Raw genomic sequence first — 16,638 nt, 5'->3', positions numbered from 1 at the left:
CCTTCATGTCCACAATTAGTCAATCCCCTGCCAAATCAGCGACACCTGCTCCTAATCTCTGGTTCTAATCAGTCTTTATCTGGTTGCATCTCCTCAGGATTAGATCTAGGCTCCGCCAGTGCATGTCTTGCACATGACATCCCCCTCTGCTAAACTTGATGACGGGATTCCAATCTCCTTCTTGGATGACTGTCATCATCCCATTCTATCCTTCCTACTTTGGCAACCTTTTCACTGAACACCCAGACCGGTCTCCAAATCCACTCTAACTTTGATGAAGATCTATGCATCTGTTCCATCCAGTCCCCATTCAGTTCATGCCCTATCCTTAAACACTGTCTCTGGTGTTCTTTCCTCAGAAATGAGTCTCGCACTCTCACTTCACTCCTTGGAGGATCAACCTTCCCTGGAACCATTGCCTAAAAGCCTTTCCTGGTGTGTCCCAAGTGGCACCCGACTCACAGGACTGCCCACCCCTTGGGTTTTGTGAAACACCACCAACCAACCTCCTAGGAATTCTTCCATGACTTGCGTTTGTTGCCTTGAGCCTCATACCTGTGCACTTTCCTGTGCCTTGGACCTATGCACCTTCATTTGGGACTGAATCAGCGTTTAGCCTTGCTGAGCCTAATGCTCTGATACCAATGTTGCATGCGAAAGCTCTAGGAGTCTTCATTCAGTCCTAAACACCATCTAGGAACATGCTGATGCTAAACACAAGGAGAAGAGAGAGAAGAGAGAGAGATAGCTGAGTATTCAGTATATCGTATAGTACAAAAAGGTACAAGTGTCCTTGCAGCCATAGGCTGCCTTCTGGAAAAGGTAGAAACCTTAGCTCTAAGCCTAGTTCTATAACCCAGCCAAGCAAAGGGCTGAATGGTCAAAACAATGAGCATGTATGCCTTTTATAGGCTGGATATGACACAATCAACTGGCCGACTGCTGATCGGCCAGCAATCTGGACAAATATCTCTTTCTTGCTGCAGCCAACTGGACGTCCACCTGTAGATACTGGCCGACAGCCCCTCCATATCCACAATTAGTCAATCCCCTGACAAATCAGCAACACCTCCTCCTAATCTCTGGTTCTAGACAGTCTTTATCTTGTTGCATCTCCTCAGGATTATATCTGGGCTCAGCCAGTGCATGTCTTGCACATGACAAAGGTATAGCTCATTAAAGCAACTTTAGCTAGGGTCTAGAATAACAGGCTACCAACCTTTTGTGGACCTATCAATTGTAGTATGACTTCTTTGAGAACTTCCAGTGGAGCATCAGTTACAGGAGGCTTTGGCTGCCTTTGCAAGGGAATACGCCTTGTCCAAAAGCCTCATGCACTCAAGCTGCCAGCTGCAGCATACGTATTTGACAAAAACACATATGCTGCCGAATCATTCGGTTCCAGCTTGAGAAGACAGTTGGAGGCAAGCTCTGCTAGCTCCAGATTGCCATGGTTCCTGCAAGCACCGAGCAGAGTTCTCCACACTGCAGCGTCAGGCTGGACTGGTAGTTTCTTGATAAAATGTTCTGCTTCATTGAGGCATCCTGCTCGCCCTAAAAGGTCAACAAAGCATGCGAAATGGTCAATTGTAGGACTAACGCCATGGTCTTGAGTCATTGAGTTGAACAATTGAAGACCTTTATCCACCAGCCCTACATGGCTACATGCTGAGAGAACACATACATAGATGGTACCATCTGGCTTTACTCCTTCCTTCTGCATCTTCTCCCAAAGCTCAAAAACCTCTTGATGGTGCCCATGCTGAGCATACCCTGCAATCATCACTGTCCATAAGAACAAGTCTTGGTCGGGCATTTCATCAAACACATGGCGTGCATCTTCTACATGGCCACATTTGGCATACATATCAACGAGAGCACTGCCAACAAAGATATTTACACTGTATCCAGCCTTGACGTACTGACAATATATGCACTTACCTTCTTCCATAGCACAGATGCTAGCACAAGCATTTAAGATGCTGACAAAGGTGAATTCGTCCAGCATCACTTCTTCCATTTGCATATTATAGAAGAGCCTTAAGGCTTCCTCTTCACCCCCATTATCCCCATATCCTGCAATGATAGTGTTCCAAGCCGCACTGACTTTCTGTGGCATTTTGTCAAATACATCCCGTGCATCACACATGCTCTCACACTTCACATACATGTCAACGATGGTGCTTCCAACAAACATATCTGCCTCATATCCAGCTTTGACAGCATCAGCATGAATCACCAAACCATGTTCCAAAGATGCCATGCTAGCACAAGCACTTATACCATTGATAAAAGAGACCTCATTTGGCTTCAGCCCATCCTGCTGCATACCTTGCAGCATTTCTATAGCAGTCAGGCTGTGTCCCTGCTGAACATAGCCTGTAATCATCGCATTCCATGAGACAACATCCCGATTTGGTAGAGTGTCAAACACCTGAAGGGCATCTTCCAAATGTCCACATCTACTGTACATATCAATGAGGGTGTTCCCAACCCGCATGCTTGACTCATGCCCGGCATATATTGCTTGGGCATGAATGTTTCGACCTTCCTCTAAAGCTGCTAAGAGGGAGCATGCATGAACTCCACTAACAAAAGTGACCTCATTCGGCTTCACATGTTCTTTCTGCATTCTGTCAAATAGCTTGACAGCCTCCTCGTTACACCCCGCTTGACTATAGGCTGTTAACATTGTATTCCATGAAACTGTATTTCGATCTGGTAATTTTCCAAACATCAGAACTGCATCCTCTAGGCTCTGACATTTTCCGTACATGTCAATAAGAGAATTCCCAACTAAAACATCAGACTCTTTTCCAAATTCGATTGCATCGGCATGAACATGCCTGCCCTGTTCAAGGAACCCAGGTCCAACACACACGTTTAGAATGTTCATAAAGGTAACCTCATCTGGCGTCACACCTTCCTGTTGCAATCCTCTATAGGCCCTGAAAGCATTGTCTCCATGGCCATGATTGCCATACCCTGAAATCATCGCATTCCATGATACCACATCTCGTTTGAGCATTCTATTGAAAACTTGGCATGCAATGTCCATATGCCCACTTTTAGCATAGAAGTCCACAAGCGTACTCCCTATGTAGGGATTTGACTCGAACCCTGACTCGAGAATATGAACGTGTATCTGTCCGCCCTCTTTCACACCCATCAGGCTGCAACAGGATTTGAGGATGCAAACAAGTGTTACCTCATCAGGCTGGAAACCTTGCTTTTTCATTTGTTGGAAGAAGTTGAACGCTATTGTATGATGTCCCAATTGAACACACCCTGAGATAATTGAATTCCATGAGACCACGCCTCTTTCATCCATCTGATCAAACACGTGCACTGCATCCACCATGCTCCCACATTTGGCATACATGTCAACCAATGCATTAAACACAAATGCATTGGGCTTGATCCCACATTTGATTATGTGGTCATGAATTTGCTTACCTTGTTCGAGACTAGTGACTCTTGTGCATGCCTTGAGAACGCTTACAAATGTGACATTGTCTGCAATTACCCTTTGCTGTACCATTTGCCAAAAGAGTTTAACAGATTCCTCAGGTCGGCCATGCTTTTCATATCCTGCTAATATCAATGTCCATGAGAACACGTTTCGTTCAGGCATGTTTTCAAAGACCTGACGGGCATCAGCTATGCTCCCACACCTCACATACATGTTGATCAGAGTGTTCTCAAAGAAAATATCTGGCACGAGCTCAGTTTTGACAAGATGCTTATGGATGTACTTTGCTTCAAGCAAATTAGTGGTGTTTATGCATCTCTGCACAAATTGCGTACGGGTTTCTCCATGGGAACATAGAACTGCACCTTAAATCCAAACAAGTCAAGTTGATTAAGCATCAGTGGTTAGTGGTGAAAGCTCAGGGAGCGCTCAAAACCCTCGTTTCAAGTTTATAACAGTAAGATGCAGCTTACCTGCTTCTGGTTTTGCTTCCAGGTTCTCTGAAACTGTAGTGGGATTGATGGAAGCATGAACTGCAGCAAAAGAGCTCTTTGAATCTGCTCTGGAGATGGTGTGGATTGCAAAAAGGGAATTGGCCATCCAGTTGCAGCAGAAGGATGGGGTTTCTTGTCCATGGCTCCAGCAAGAGATGTTGTTGCCCTCTGATACCAATGCTGTTGCTGCGGAGGTGCATGTCATGGTGTGCATGCTGCAACCCACACGGACCACATTTCTTGTACCCTAGGCCGCCACCCACCTTCCAAAACGTATGTCCCCCGAAGGTCTTCTGCGGCCCCTTCTCATTTGCCCGGCCTTTCCTACCCAGCTGTGCAGCACCGTCATCTCTAGACGTCTTCTGCATCGGGGTTTTTTTTTTTTTGAGTTAATTAACTAATTAACTTGTAGATTTTTCGAAAACCTTTTAAAAATTCTCCAATGTTCAAATTTTATTTTACCAAGGGAAGCCCATTGGTGGCTACCTTGAAAAATCTAGCTTCTCCCACCTAATGTCATGCAACAACTTGTATGTGTTGGAGCTCGAGTGCTCGATGAGGAGGATGCCATAGCAATCCTTCTTAAGAGCATGACCTTGGAAGCCCATTCGCGGCTACCTTGAAAAATCTACCTGACTCGACCTTCACTAGCATTGAAGCAATCTTAATTGAAGTGGAGAAAAGACTCAAAGTGGGTGGACCTTTGTCACATTATTAAGAGAAAGCATAGGACCAAGAGCCAGAGTAAAGTGCAACTTTTGTGGCAAACTAGGCCACATAGAGAAAGATTGTTGAAACAAATGGAAGACTCAAGCAAACATAATGATCAAAGAAGAACCAAATGAAGGGGCTTCCCAAGGAGGCCAATCATCGTAACATCTCTTCTAATGGAAGAGAACACCTCTCCTGCCTTGTGTTTAAACCCACTCATTATATTCCTACTCTTTTGTAAAACTTTAACCACTAAGCCAACATTGTAGCCTATGAGGCAGACCACTCTAGTAGATAGTAGTTCTTCACTTAAGGGGAAGCATTGAAAATAGCAAGTGTGGATGTTGGGAGGAGCAAGGGAGAGTGCTATGTGACCCTCAAATAACGTAAGAATTATACTAGTCATAAAACTAAGATTCAAAGGCTCAATGAAAGCCCAAATGTGAAGGTGCCAAAAGAAGGAACCTAGAAGAAGGTGAGAAAAGGCCCAACTGGTGCTTACTTCAAAGGAGGTGGCCCTCAAGTGTAGTCAAGATTAGGGAATGACTTAACCAAATTTATGAGTCATAGTTAGTGGTGGCTAATGGAGATATACTCAAGCCTACATAAAGCCCCCTATCTAATGAAATATCATTGAGCTTTTTACTAAATCTCTTGTAATGTGTGGTGTATTAAAGTAACAAGTAGGTGACCCGTGCATTATTGTGGCATGAAAATTACTTGTATGCATATGTGCATGCCAATATGTGATTCTTTGCATGTGTGTATGCATCTATACATGTCTGTGTGTGCAAGCGTGTGTGAGTGTGTGTGCGAGTATGTGTGTGTTTGTGTGTGTGTTTACTATACGCGTGTGAGTATTTGTGTACACGTGTGTGTATGCATGTGCATGTGTGTGTGTGCATGTATGCATGTGTGTATGTGTGCTATGTGTATGCATGTATGCATATCTGCATCGTGTGTGTATTTGTATGCACGTGTGTATATGTGTGTATGTATGTGTGCATGTATGCATGTGTGACTCTCTCACATAGACACATATATATGTGTGTCTCTCTCTCACTGCATTCTCTCTATGTCTATCATGTGCATAGACATAACCCTCTCTATGTCTATCATGTGCATAGACATAACCCTCTCTCACACACATACACTTGTACATGCACTATCTCTTCTCATACGCATCTTGCATACTCTCTCTCTCTCTCTCTCTCTATCTCTCTCTATCTATCTATCTATCTATCTCACACACGCGTGCATGCGCACGTACACATGCACACATGTGCATGTGTATGCACACAACACCCTCCACACACACGTGCATGTGCATGCACACGCACACACACACACACACACACCCATCCTCCACATGCACATGTGTGACTGTGTGTACACGTACGTATGTGTGAATCTATTTATATATAATACTATTAATTGAATATTATTATATATTTACTATACATATACTAATTTATATATTATTATTATATGCTTACTCTATATATTTTATTTTCTTATTTATATATTTTTATATATTTATTATATATTTACTATATATCTTTACTTTTCTTATTTGTAATAATGTATATATATATACACACACACACACACACACACACACACACACATGTACACATGCGCGCACACACACATATATAAAGCATTATATTATAATATATTAGTATAGATTTAATATATATTAATTTAATATCCTTAACTATTATATGTTTACAGATTATTATTTTATATATTCATATTCTATATATATTTTATACTTATTTATTATATATCTTTATAATTTTGTATTATATTATTTATTCAAATTATCTTCTCTCAATACATCCCTACACTTCTCTCTCTCTCTCCCCCCCAATATGTGGCCCCTCTACACCCTCTCTCTCTCTCCCCCCCCCCACGCCCCAACACGTGGGTCCTCCCCTCCTCCATCACACCCCCTTCTCTCTTTCCCCTACCCCAACACTTGGCCCTCTTCTAACCACCACATGTCCCCTCCCCTCCCAAAAACTTACGCACACATAATAGATAGTATATATAGATATATTACACACACACACAACATATATACATGTATTTATAAATATAAATATACACACACATACATGATGTACGTGTATTATCTTCAAGGCATAATCATTCAAAGACATGTTTCTCTTCTCCATAGTATGAATCTCATTCTTCAACTGAATCTTTTGTGCCTTGGTGTTAGTTTCATACAACTTCACCAAGGTGTCTCATGCCTCCTTGGGTGACTTGGCATCTTGTATATGTCCAATCATGGTGTCCTATATACGAATAGAAAGCCAATAGATGACTTTCCTCGCTTCTTGATTTCAATCCTTGTATTCTTTTACATCTGTAGTAGTAGTTGGATTAATCTCAGGTATCTATGGTGCCTCCTCCTGTTCACCTTCAATGTAGTCCCATTAGCCTTTTCCCATCAAAAAATTTGTTAATCTAAACATCCATGCATGGAAGTTATTCTTGTCAGACTTCTCTACAACAATTTGGTTAATTCCATCATTTGACATCTTTTCTACAACACAAATTCACCAAAACAGCACTCTTGTTTGACGTGCACAAACTGTTGTATTCTCTACAGCGATACTATATTGCACCCAAACTATCTCAACCAGTGACCTCAAGGTGTGTACATACACCCAATAACACCTGTAAGACCTCTTTGTAGTATACACAATGTCTGCACAACCAAATTCCCCTCTCGTAATTTTAAAAATAAAGTTCTACAGAATATCGAAATTTACTTGTAGTGCATGCGAACGCCTGTTGAAAGGTTCATTTTCATCCTAAATCCAATGCAAGTTGTTGACAAGTTTATCAACAACTTTGCTTGGCAAGGAAGCCAATTAGAAATAATGTTCTTGATACTTCTATAGTCAAACAAGACTGTGAGTGACAGGGATAGAGCCTACATCTACATCATAGGTGAGGATGGATTCACGTGTGCATGAAACTCCATATACTCCCCCCCCTCGATTAGTACACAGGGTACCAATCTTACATAAAACATTTTCAACCATAGCAACAAAGTTCTTAAAGCACATAAAAACCTCTGATTTCTGTTTCAATGGATATACCCAAGTATGTCTGGAATAATCATCAATTAATGTGACAAAATAGAGGTAGCCCCTAATTGTGGAATCCCTTGCATCTATTGGTGTTTTTGTTGATGATGATGATAAGATGGAAGTTGGTCTATGTGGTCTCAGGCCACAATACAAGGCATTAAAGATGTCTATTTAGACTCCGAAGAACATTCCCAACTTTACAGATTTGGTGTCAATGCTGACCATTGAAGAAAAGAGTTTGGGTAAAGACCAGTCTTCACAAAACAAAGGTAGTTCAAAGCAACATGCCTTCTACACAAGTGCAGGTAGAAGACAAGGCCGTGGCCAAATAGGTAATCAAAATTATGGTGAGCAACAATAATCCCATGAATCACAGCAACAATAATCCCATGAATCACAACAACAACACACAGGTGAAAGAGGCTAGTTCAAAGGCAGGGGAAGTCAAAGAGGTCAAGGAAATTGGCAAAGGCAGCAAAATGATACACGAGGCTATTTTTATTGTGGCAAAGCTGGGCATTTGTAGACAGATTGTTATTTGAGATTTTAATAAGAAGCAAAATGACATGAGAAATGGAAAAGTGCAGCAAAATAACTATGCATCCTCTAGTAAAAGAATGAGGACATTCAAAGGTTGTTTGTTATGCAACATGTGCTTAATAATGTGCGAGGAAATGATATATCTTCGTGTATTAATGATGTATGATATGTGGATTCAGGTGCTTCCAACAACCACCATGAGACCAGTCGCATGGTGAGAGGTTCAAGGATATAAAAAATCATGAAAATCTAGGTTTTGTTGAAACAAGGGATGATACTACTCATCCAATTGCCTATGTTGGAAATGTGTCAATGTCTATGTAGGATGGTAAGGTGAAGTACCTAGTAGATATACTTCACGTTCCAAATATTACAAAGAATCTGGTTTCTGTTAGCCAAATGATTGAGCAGGGTTTATAGGTATGTTTTAATCCTGATGGTTGTTATGTCGAAGACTTTAAAAAATAAGTGCAGGTTGGTTGCAAAAGGTAATAGAGTGGGCATAATGTTTACACTGGATGTAAATATGCTTAAAGTGAAAGCTGCACAGGGATCAAGAGTTGTTGCAGATACAAACATTTGGCATAAGAGAATTGGGCATGTAAATGTGCAAAAGAACAACGTCTATGCAAACTAAATACATTATGATAGGGCTGCCTAAGTTTAAGGTTGATGGTATGTAGAAAGTATGTGAATCGTGTCAATTTGGAAAGCAGATAAATTATGTATTTTCACATGATAGAAATGTGACCAAGAATGTACTAGATGTGCATTTAGATGTATGGGGTCATGGAAAAACTTTGTCTATGGGTGGCTATGTAAGTATTATATGTAACATTCATTGATGACCACATGAGAAAAATGTGAATGTATTTCATGAGGGAGAAGAGTGAAGTTTTCACTCATTTTCAGAATTTTAGAGTGATGGACTAAAAAGTAAACATGAAAGCATGTGAAATGCCTAAGGTCAGATGAAGGGGGATATTACTTCTCCAATGAGTTCTCTAATTTTTTGTAAAATAATGGCATTCAGAGACAGTTTACATGTAGATACGCTCTACAGCAAAATGAGATTGCTGAGCGAAAAAACAAGCACATTGTAGATAGCGTCACCATTGACAGAGAAGAATATGCCACATAGCTATTGGGCTAAAGCTATTTCTTTAGCAGTTTATATCATGAACAAGACTCCTACTGCAGCCATACATGATGTAACACCAGAGGAGAAATTCAATGGCAAGAAACCTGATTTGTCTTACTTGAAAGTTTTTGGATACATTGCCTATGTGCATGTGCCAGATGAGTTGCGTACGAAGCTAGATCCAAAAGTAGAAAAATGTGTGTTTATTGGATATTCCCTTGAGCAAAAGGAATATAGATGCTATAAGCCTACTACACATGAGTTGACGGTAATCAGAGATGTTGTGTATGATGAAATCAATAGCTGGTATGCTACTGAAAAAGATGTTGTTGGGGTTGATGTAATTGGAAATACGATTGCATAAAATGCAAGTCAGCAACCACAGCCATTGAGTGGACCTGGAGAGTCCTCTTGTGCTAGGTTTGTTGATAGACCATGGAGTGGCAGGCTATGTCAAAACATTGGTCCTAAAAATGTAGTTAGTACATCACATAAAGGCAAAGAGAAGGTTGGTAAGCCTCTAGGTAAGCCTGACATTTTTGTAGGGAATTCTTTTGTTGATGGAGAGTCTAGTGCCTCAGAGTAGCATCTTGACGATGAGCTTGGGATTCCAACTATTAGAACCCCTAGTGCAAGGAAGGCAAAAGAAGCCACACAAACGCTAGGTAGTGATCATGGACAATGCAGGTCAAGGAGATTTAGAAAACATGTTGACATGTTGACTTATGATGGTTATGTGGCTCATCATTATGCATATATGGCTAAAGCTATGCAAGATGTTGAACCCACGTCTTGAAGAAGCTATTGGGAGAAAGCCATGGATGAAAAAAATGGCTACATTGGATGAAAATGAGACTTAGAACTTGATGCCATTGCCTAAGCACAAGAAGGCTATTGAATGCAAGTGGGTATACAAAATAAAGATGGAAGTATTAGCATGTATAAAGCAAGATTGGTGTTGCTAAAGATTTTGCTTAAACTTATGGCATTGATTATGAGAAGACGTTCAACCCCATTTTGCCAAGATGGCAACCGTGAGAGCTGTTATTGCGGTGGCCGCATCAAAAGGATGGGTTTTACATCAATGTTAAGAATGTGTTCTTGCATGGTGATTTGTAAGAAGAACTGTATATGGATTAACCACCAGGTTATGAATTGTGGGTTACCTTGATTTTGTACGCAAGTTGCATAAAACCTTATATGGCTTGAAACAGGCACCGAGAGCATGGCATGATAAGATAGCACAATAGCTTATCACCATTAACTTTCATGTGACGGATGTTGATCATTCACTCTATGTGCAGAAGAGTGATAAGGACCTTGTGGTGGTCATCACAATCTATGTGGATGACTTGCTTGTTGGAAGTGACAGTGGAGAGGAAGTTGAGAGTGTGAAATGTCTCCTCAAGCAAAAATTTACATGAAGGGTTTGGGTGAGCTGAGATACTTTCTTGGCATTGAGGTTATTAGGATAGAGGAACTATGCATTGGACATGCTGTCCAAATATGGTATGGGTGGTTGTAAGACAATTTTCATGCCATTAGATCCAAATGGTAAGTTGAGTGCAGTTGTTGCAGGTGAGATCTTGGAGAACCCCACTATGTACAGGAAGATAGTGTGGGTAGCTTAATCTACATGATGATCCCTATGCTAGTTGGATTGGAGAGTTAGTTTATGCAAGTTCCTTGGAAGCCACATTTGGATGGTGTGAGGCTCACATTGTGCCATGTGAAATCCACATTAGAATATGGTCTCTTTTATGAGGCTGGTACAAAGTTGCAAGTGTTTGGATACACCAACGTAGATTGGGCTAGCAGTATCACAGATAGGAGATCTACCAACAGATTTATGTTCTCCTTTGGGAGTGGTACTGTGACATGGAGTAGCAAGAAGCAGCCAATAGTTTCCTTGTTGAGTACAGAGACAGAGTATAGGGGTGCTGCAATGCCAGCATGTGAGGTAGCTTGGTTGCACAAGCTACTTAGTGATTTGGGCCTGTAGATTGAAAGGCAAGTTGTGATCTATTGTGACAACCTTAGCAGTATACAGTTGGCGAGGAACCCAATTTCACATGTGCAGACTAAACACATAGAGGTCCACTATCACTTCATTAGAAAGGGTCTTAGTAGCAGGAGACATTGATCTCATGTATGTTAGCACAAAGGAGCAAGTAGCTGACATTTTCATGAAAGCTCTGGGAGCAGAGAAGCTATGCAAATTTTGCAATATACTTGAAGTCCTAGAGATGGAGTCGAGCTTGAGGGGGAGTGTTGAGATGTCAAGATCAACACAAGCTGACACTTATGAACATCATTGGCGTGTTTGGTAGGTTGCTGACATGATGGATCTTCGCCAATGATTCTACAGTTGGACTATACCATCTACTAGTCCACCTGAGTTATGGTATACTTATTATGCCAGCTCACTTAGTGTGTTCACATTATGGACCCCATGTACATAGTAATTTAGTACTATGTTGTATTTTCCTTATGGATGCATGTACATAGTACTTTAGTACTTATGTTGTATTTTCCTTATCTTTTTTTCATAGACCTCTTTTGTTGAGAAAGAAGAACAATAAATTTTTAGCCTCTCATCTTATGTGTTCTCTTTTAGGGTTTGTGTGAGTGTGTGTGTGTGTGCTTGCAAGAGCTCAAACTCTCTTCCCCTCTGCATCTTTTCATAATCTAATGGCTAGCCAAAAATTCTATCACCCCAGAAAATTTCTCACAAGAGAAGACTTGGCTTTGATACCATGTAATGCAAGGATGCGTGAAAGTGACAAAATTGACGAACTACTTGTAACAAACAAACCCACTTAATTAACAATCACAAATAATGAAAGAAAGTACGATTTAGAGAAAAGAGAATAAGACCTCAATGAGGGGAACATGTCCCTCCCCCTTTGTAGGAATTTATTGAATCCAAACCATAGGCACAAAGTGCCTTAACCTTTACAACAATAGATGAGAAGTGCCTTCACCAAATGAAGAGGGAGTGCTTCAATTTATAGGTTTGAGGCTTCAATGCTCTAGAATAGAAAGAGTGAGCTCCAAATGATAAGTGGCTACTTTAATTGACAAGTGTTAGCTAAATCACCAAGTGTAAGATAAATGACAAGTGTATATGACAAGTGTAGGGACACTATGTCTTATTCTAGATGTCATATGTTTTAATTTAAGAGGTGATTCTTCTAGGCGTTCCAGTCAATTTGACCGCCCGAGTACTAAATCTAGTCATCTGGGCATCTAGTCATGAGCACCCAATAAAAAACTTTGGGCGTTCTGGCCAATGGCCACCCATAAATAGAAATGAGCATTCTAGCTTAATTAGTTAATCAAACGATATACAAATCATAATTCATGCTCCATGAGCTATCTGGTAACTACCCACTCACATATAGAACCGTTTTGAGCAATACAATGATCAAATTGAAGAACAAAGTAGGAGGTTGTTTACAGTTCAGGGCCTCTTGCCACACTTTCTGTTAGATTTCTGGAAGAGGCTGTGGAAGATCACTCTCATAGGAGTTTGGTGGTTGGCCATTGGAGGTAGGCTAGCATTATGTCCAAGGTGTGGCCATCCTCAAGAGTCCCAGTGTCATTATCTTTGGGATTATCTAAAGGCTTAGCAGGTTCGGTAGCAGATCCTCCGCATCTTTACTATAGACAGGGCCCCTTCCAGCACTGTTATGTGAAGCACTCTTGCTTGGGCCATTAAGACTGAGGCCGTCGTGGCATATGAGAAGGAGGGTGGGGGACTAGCCCTTCAAGTCTCTCACTTCATGTTCTTGCTAGAGATGGGAGATCTATAGCAGTATTGTTGCATGGCACATCTAGAGAGCTTAATGTAATGAAGCCATTGAAGGCACCCTCACTCTGCCAGCAAAGTGAGGGTGAAGCCATCAAAGGCACCCTCACTCTACCAATAGAGTCCATTAAGGCACCCTCACTTTATATTTCTGAAGTGCCAGTCCTAGCCCCATCTTTTGGTCACTACACTCCAGGTTCTTGCTAGAGGTGGGAGAACTGCAGCAGTATTGCCACATGGCCCATCTAGAGAGCTCGATGCACTGAAGCCATGGAAGGCACCCTCACTCCTCCAGCGGAGTCCATCAAGAGTATAAGGCTTGGTATCATTCAAACCATCTATGACCAGTGGGGGAAGTTTTAGGGTGGTTCAGAATGCATGCATAAGCATCGAGAAGCCTTCCTTGGGATCTGGTGGCCCAGTCCCTTTCTGGACTGACAGTGGTGGTGAGCCCGCTTGGCGCTATAGCTATGGTTATTTCTCCCTCCCCCATTGAATGAGATAGTCTTCTCCTCATAGAGTGGCCAATATGAGGAGAAGTGCATCCTTCCCCCCATATTCTTTCTCCATATATGGAGTCAAAGTTGCACTTAGCCTTTGAGGCTGTTTTACTTGGTAACTAATTGAAGGATCTTTTTCCCAGCAGGGCGGTCAAAAAATTCAGCCCATAACAGCTGAAAATCATTAGAAATTCCTGATGATGAGCCCATTGGTCAGGTAGATGTTGATGATGTAGTGGGTGTCGTAGAGGAAGGACAACCATGTATGAAGCTAAAGCAGTACATGTTGGTTGTTGCAAACCTTATAGGACAGCCATGTTGAGGCTCCTTTGCGCGAGCTAGTTCTCACCATGCATTTGGGAACTTTGATGATCATTCTCTCATGAGCACCTTGTGCAATGAAGAGGCTCCTTTGCAAAAGGGAGACTGCATGCTAGTTCTCACCATGCATCTGGGAACTTTGATGATCATGCTCTCATGAGCACCTTGCACGATGAAAAGAAGCTTGTTTTTTTTAGAAAGCACAAGAAGATTATCATTGGATGCATGCTCTGTAGGATGAGTATGAATCCATACTCAAGAATGATACATCGTATTTGGCAGATTTGCCTCATGGCAAAAAGGCCATTGGTACAAAGTGGGTGTAGATGCTCAAAAGAAAGGCAGATCGTAGCGTTGAGACTACTACAAGGCAAGGCTTGTTGCCAAAGGTTATGCCCAACATAAGGGAATTGATTATGATGAGACCTTTGCATCCACGTCTCGTATGACCATTGCATTGGCAGCACACATCATGGATGGCATGTACATTTCAGTTGCATTGCATTCAGTCTATCATTGCATTAGCAGCACATCATGGATGGCACGTACATTTCAGTTGGACATCAATACTGCCTTCTTGAATGGTGACCTGCACAAGGAGGTATATGTACCTCAATTTTGTGGTTTTGTACAAAAGGGGCAGGAAATCAAAGTATGAAGGCTGAAGAAAGCCTTATATGGCTTGAAGCAGGCTCTTAGGGTGTGGTATAGAAAGATTCATACATACTTGGTTGCAAATGGTTTCTGCAATAGTCCCACTAAGAGTGCCCTCTATATAAAGAGCACTTCTGATTTTTTCTTGGTCATCATCTTGTACATTGATGACATGTTACTCACACAGACCTTGAGTAGTATTAGATTTCAACTTTTAAAGTATGTTGATGACATGCTTCTCACAGGCCTTGATGAGGATCAGATTTCAACTTTTAAAGTATGTTGATGGCATGCTTCTCACAGGCCTTGATGAGGACAGATTACATTCATCATTTGATATGTGATATTTAAGCTAGCTACATTTCTATTTGGACATTGATTTCATACAACGTAATATGATGGGATTGTCCTCATGTAGTCAAAGAATATTCAGAGGTTGCTTCAAAAGTTTAGTCTTGAGAATTGTAAGCTTGTGTTTACACAAGTTAAGACAAGTAGACATGTATGTCATTGGCAATGGTGTATGAACACTGTAGGAATTACCAAGGCACTTTTTGTTGGAATCAGGGTATCCCAAAAGGAGCTATGGAGGGTGAATATCATCATCATGGTGGAGTGTGTAGAAGAGAGATGAAGCAAGGAGAGAGGAGAAGGTTTAAGCCATGGCAATGGTTGTACGAGATGAAGAGATAGAGAGAAAGTAAGAGAGAGGGAGAGAGAGAAGAAAGAGCAAGTTTGCATAACTCAAATGATATTCATTGTTATAATGAATCCACCTAAATACATGCTTTTATAGGCACCAAGGCCTTATCTTTTGACCCTTAATAAGAGGGTGTTCACACCACTAAGGACACTCAACCAGACTCCTAACCAAGACCGTCATTCACTACCATTTTCACTGATAGTCAGAGCATATATTATTAATAGTTACAAGGAACCCAATGTTTCATGCTTCCATGAAGCACATTGAGGTGCATGATAATTATATCCGAGAAAGACTCTCTGTAGGAGAGATCAACTTGGTCTTTGTGCCTACACATGACAACTTGGAAGATTTGTTCACGAAGACACTTCCTCATGATGAAAAGTTCAAAGCTTTCCGCAAATCTTTGGGCTTGTTGCCTTTCGGGGATTGATTAACCATCCTTGTACATGTTGGCATCATCACTCGAGGGGCGTTTGTAAGATGTGTGTTATGGGTAGTGGTGTGTCAGGATTTTTCGAGGTACTTTTTGTTAGAATTAGAGTATCCTAGAGGAAGGGTGAAATATCAATATCATCATGGTGGAGTGTGTAGAAGAGAGATGAAGCAAGGAGAGAGGAGAAGGTTTAGCCATGGCAATAAGAGGGAGAGAGAGAAGAGAGAGCAAGTTTTCACAACTCAAATGATACTCATTGTTATAATGAATCCACCCAAATACATGCTTTTATAGGCACCAAGGCCTTATCTTTTGACCCTTAATGAGAGGGTGTTCATACCTAGTGTATTCACACCACTAAGGACACTTGACCACACTCCTAAGGACAGTTGTCATTTACTACCATTTTCACGCACATTATTAGAACCCAGGGTTTCATGCTCGCACTAAGTACACTCAGGTGCATGATCATTATGTCAGGGAAAGACTCTCTGTAGGAGAGATCAACTTGGTCTATGTGCCTACACGTGATAACTTTGAAAATCTATTCACGAAGGCACTTCCTCGTGAAAAGTTTGAAGCATTGTTGCCTTTTGGGGATTGATTAGCCATCCATGTGCATGTTCACATTACCAATCTAGGGCGGTTTGTATACTTGTATGTCATGGGCAGTGGTGTGTGAGCACTGTAGGACATGCCGGGCACTTTTTGTTGGAATCAGGGTATCCTAGAAGGAGCTATGGAGGGT

The 16,638-nt window shown here is 41.3% G+C and overlaps 1 protein-coding gene across 2 annotated transcripts; it reads right to left on the bottom strand.

Annotated features, from left to right (window-relative positions):
- Nucleotides 1–726: 726 nt before the first annotated feature.
- Nucleotides 727–4,471, bottom strand: LOC147606779 (pentatricopeptide repeat-containing protein At2g33680-like). Of its 2 annotated transcripts, none has more exons than XM_086790942.1 (3): nucleotides 4,453–4,471; nucleotides 3,946–4,328; nucleotides 727–3,831 (listed from the first exon to the last, which is right to left on the bottom strand). In XM_086790942.1, the coding sequence occupies exons 2-3, from the start codon at nucleotides 4,178–4,180 to the stop codon at nucleotides 1,331–1,333; spliced, it is 2,736 nt and encodes a 911-aa protein (XP_086647068.1). In that variant the 5' UTR covers nucleotides 4,181–4,328; nucleotides 4,453–4,471; the 3' UTR covers nucleotides 727–1,330. The 2 variants fall into 2 exon arrangements, with proteins under 2 accessions (XP_086647068.1, XP_086647067.1); XM_086790941.1 differs by having other exon boundaries at nucleotides 727–3,837; nucleotides 4,453–4,470.
- Nucleotides 4,472–16,638: the final 12,167 nt, after the last annotated feature.

This window comes from Cibotium barometz, chromosome 56 (genome assembly GCF_041138505.1).
Source record: "Cibotium barometz isolate CiBa-2024 chromosome 56, ASM4113850v1, whole genome shotgun sequence".
Classification (NCBI taxonomy): Eukaryota; Viridiplantae; Streptophyta; class Polypodiopsida; order Cyatheales; family Cibotiaceae; genus Cibotium; species Cibotium barometz.
The sequence above is the reverse complement of the archived record's forward strand: the minus strand, read 5'-3'. Positions and strand labels throughout refer to the sequence as shown.

Bases quoted from the DNA above. Each gene is read 5' to 3' on its own strand.
- LOC147606779 (XM_086790941.1), bottom strand. From the start codon at position 4,180: ATGCACACCATGACATGCACCTCCGCAGCAACAGCATTGGTATCAGAG. The intron at 3,838-3,945 runs GTAAGCTGCATC...TTTGGATTTAAG, and splicing joins GGAAGCAAAACCAGAAGCAG to GTGCAGTTCTATGTTCCCAT.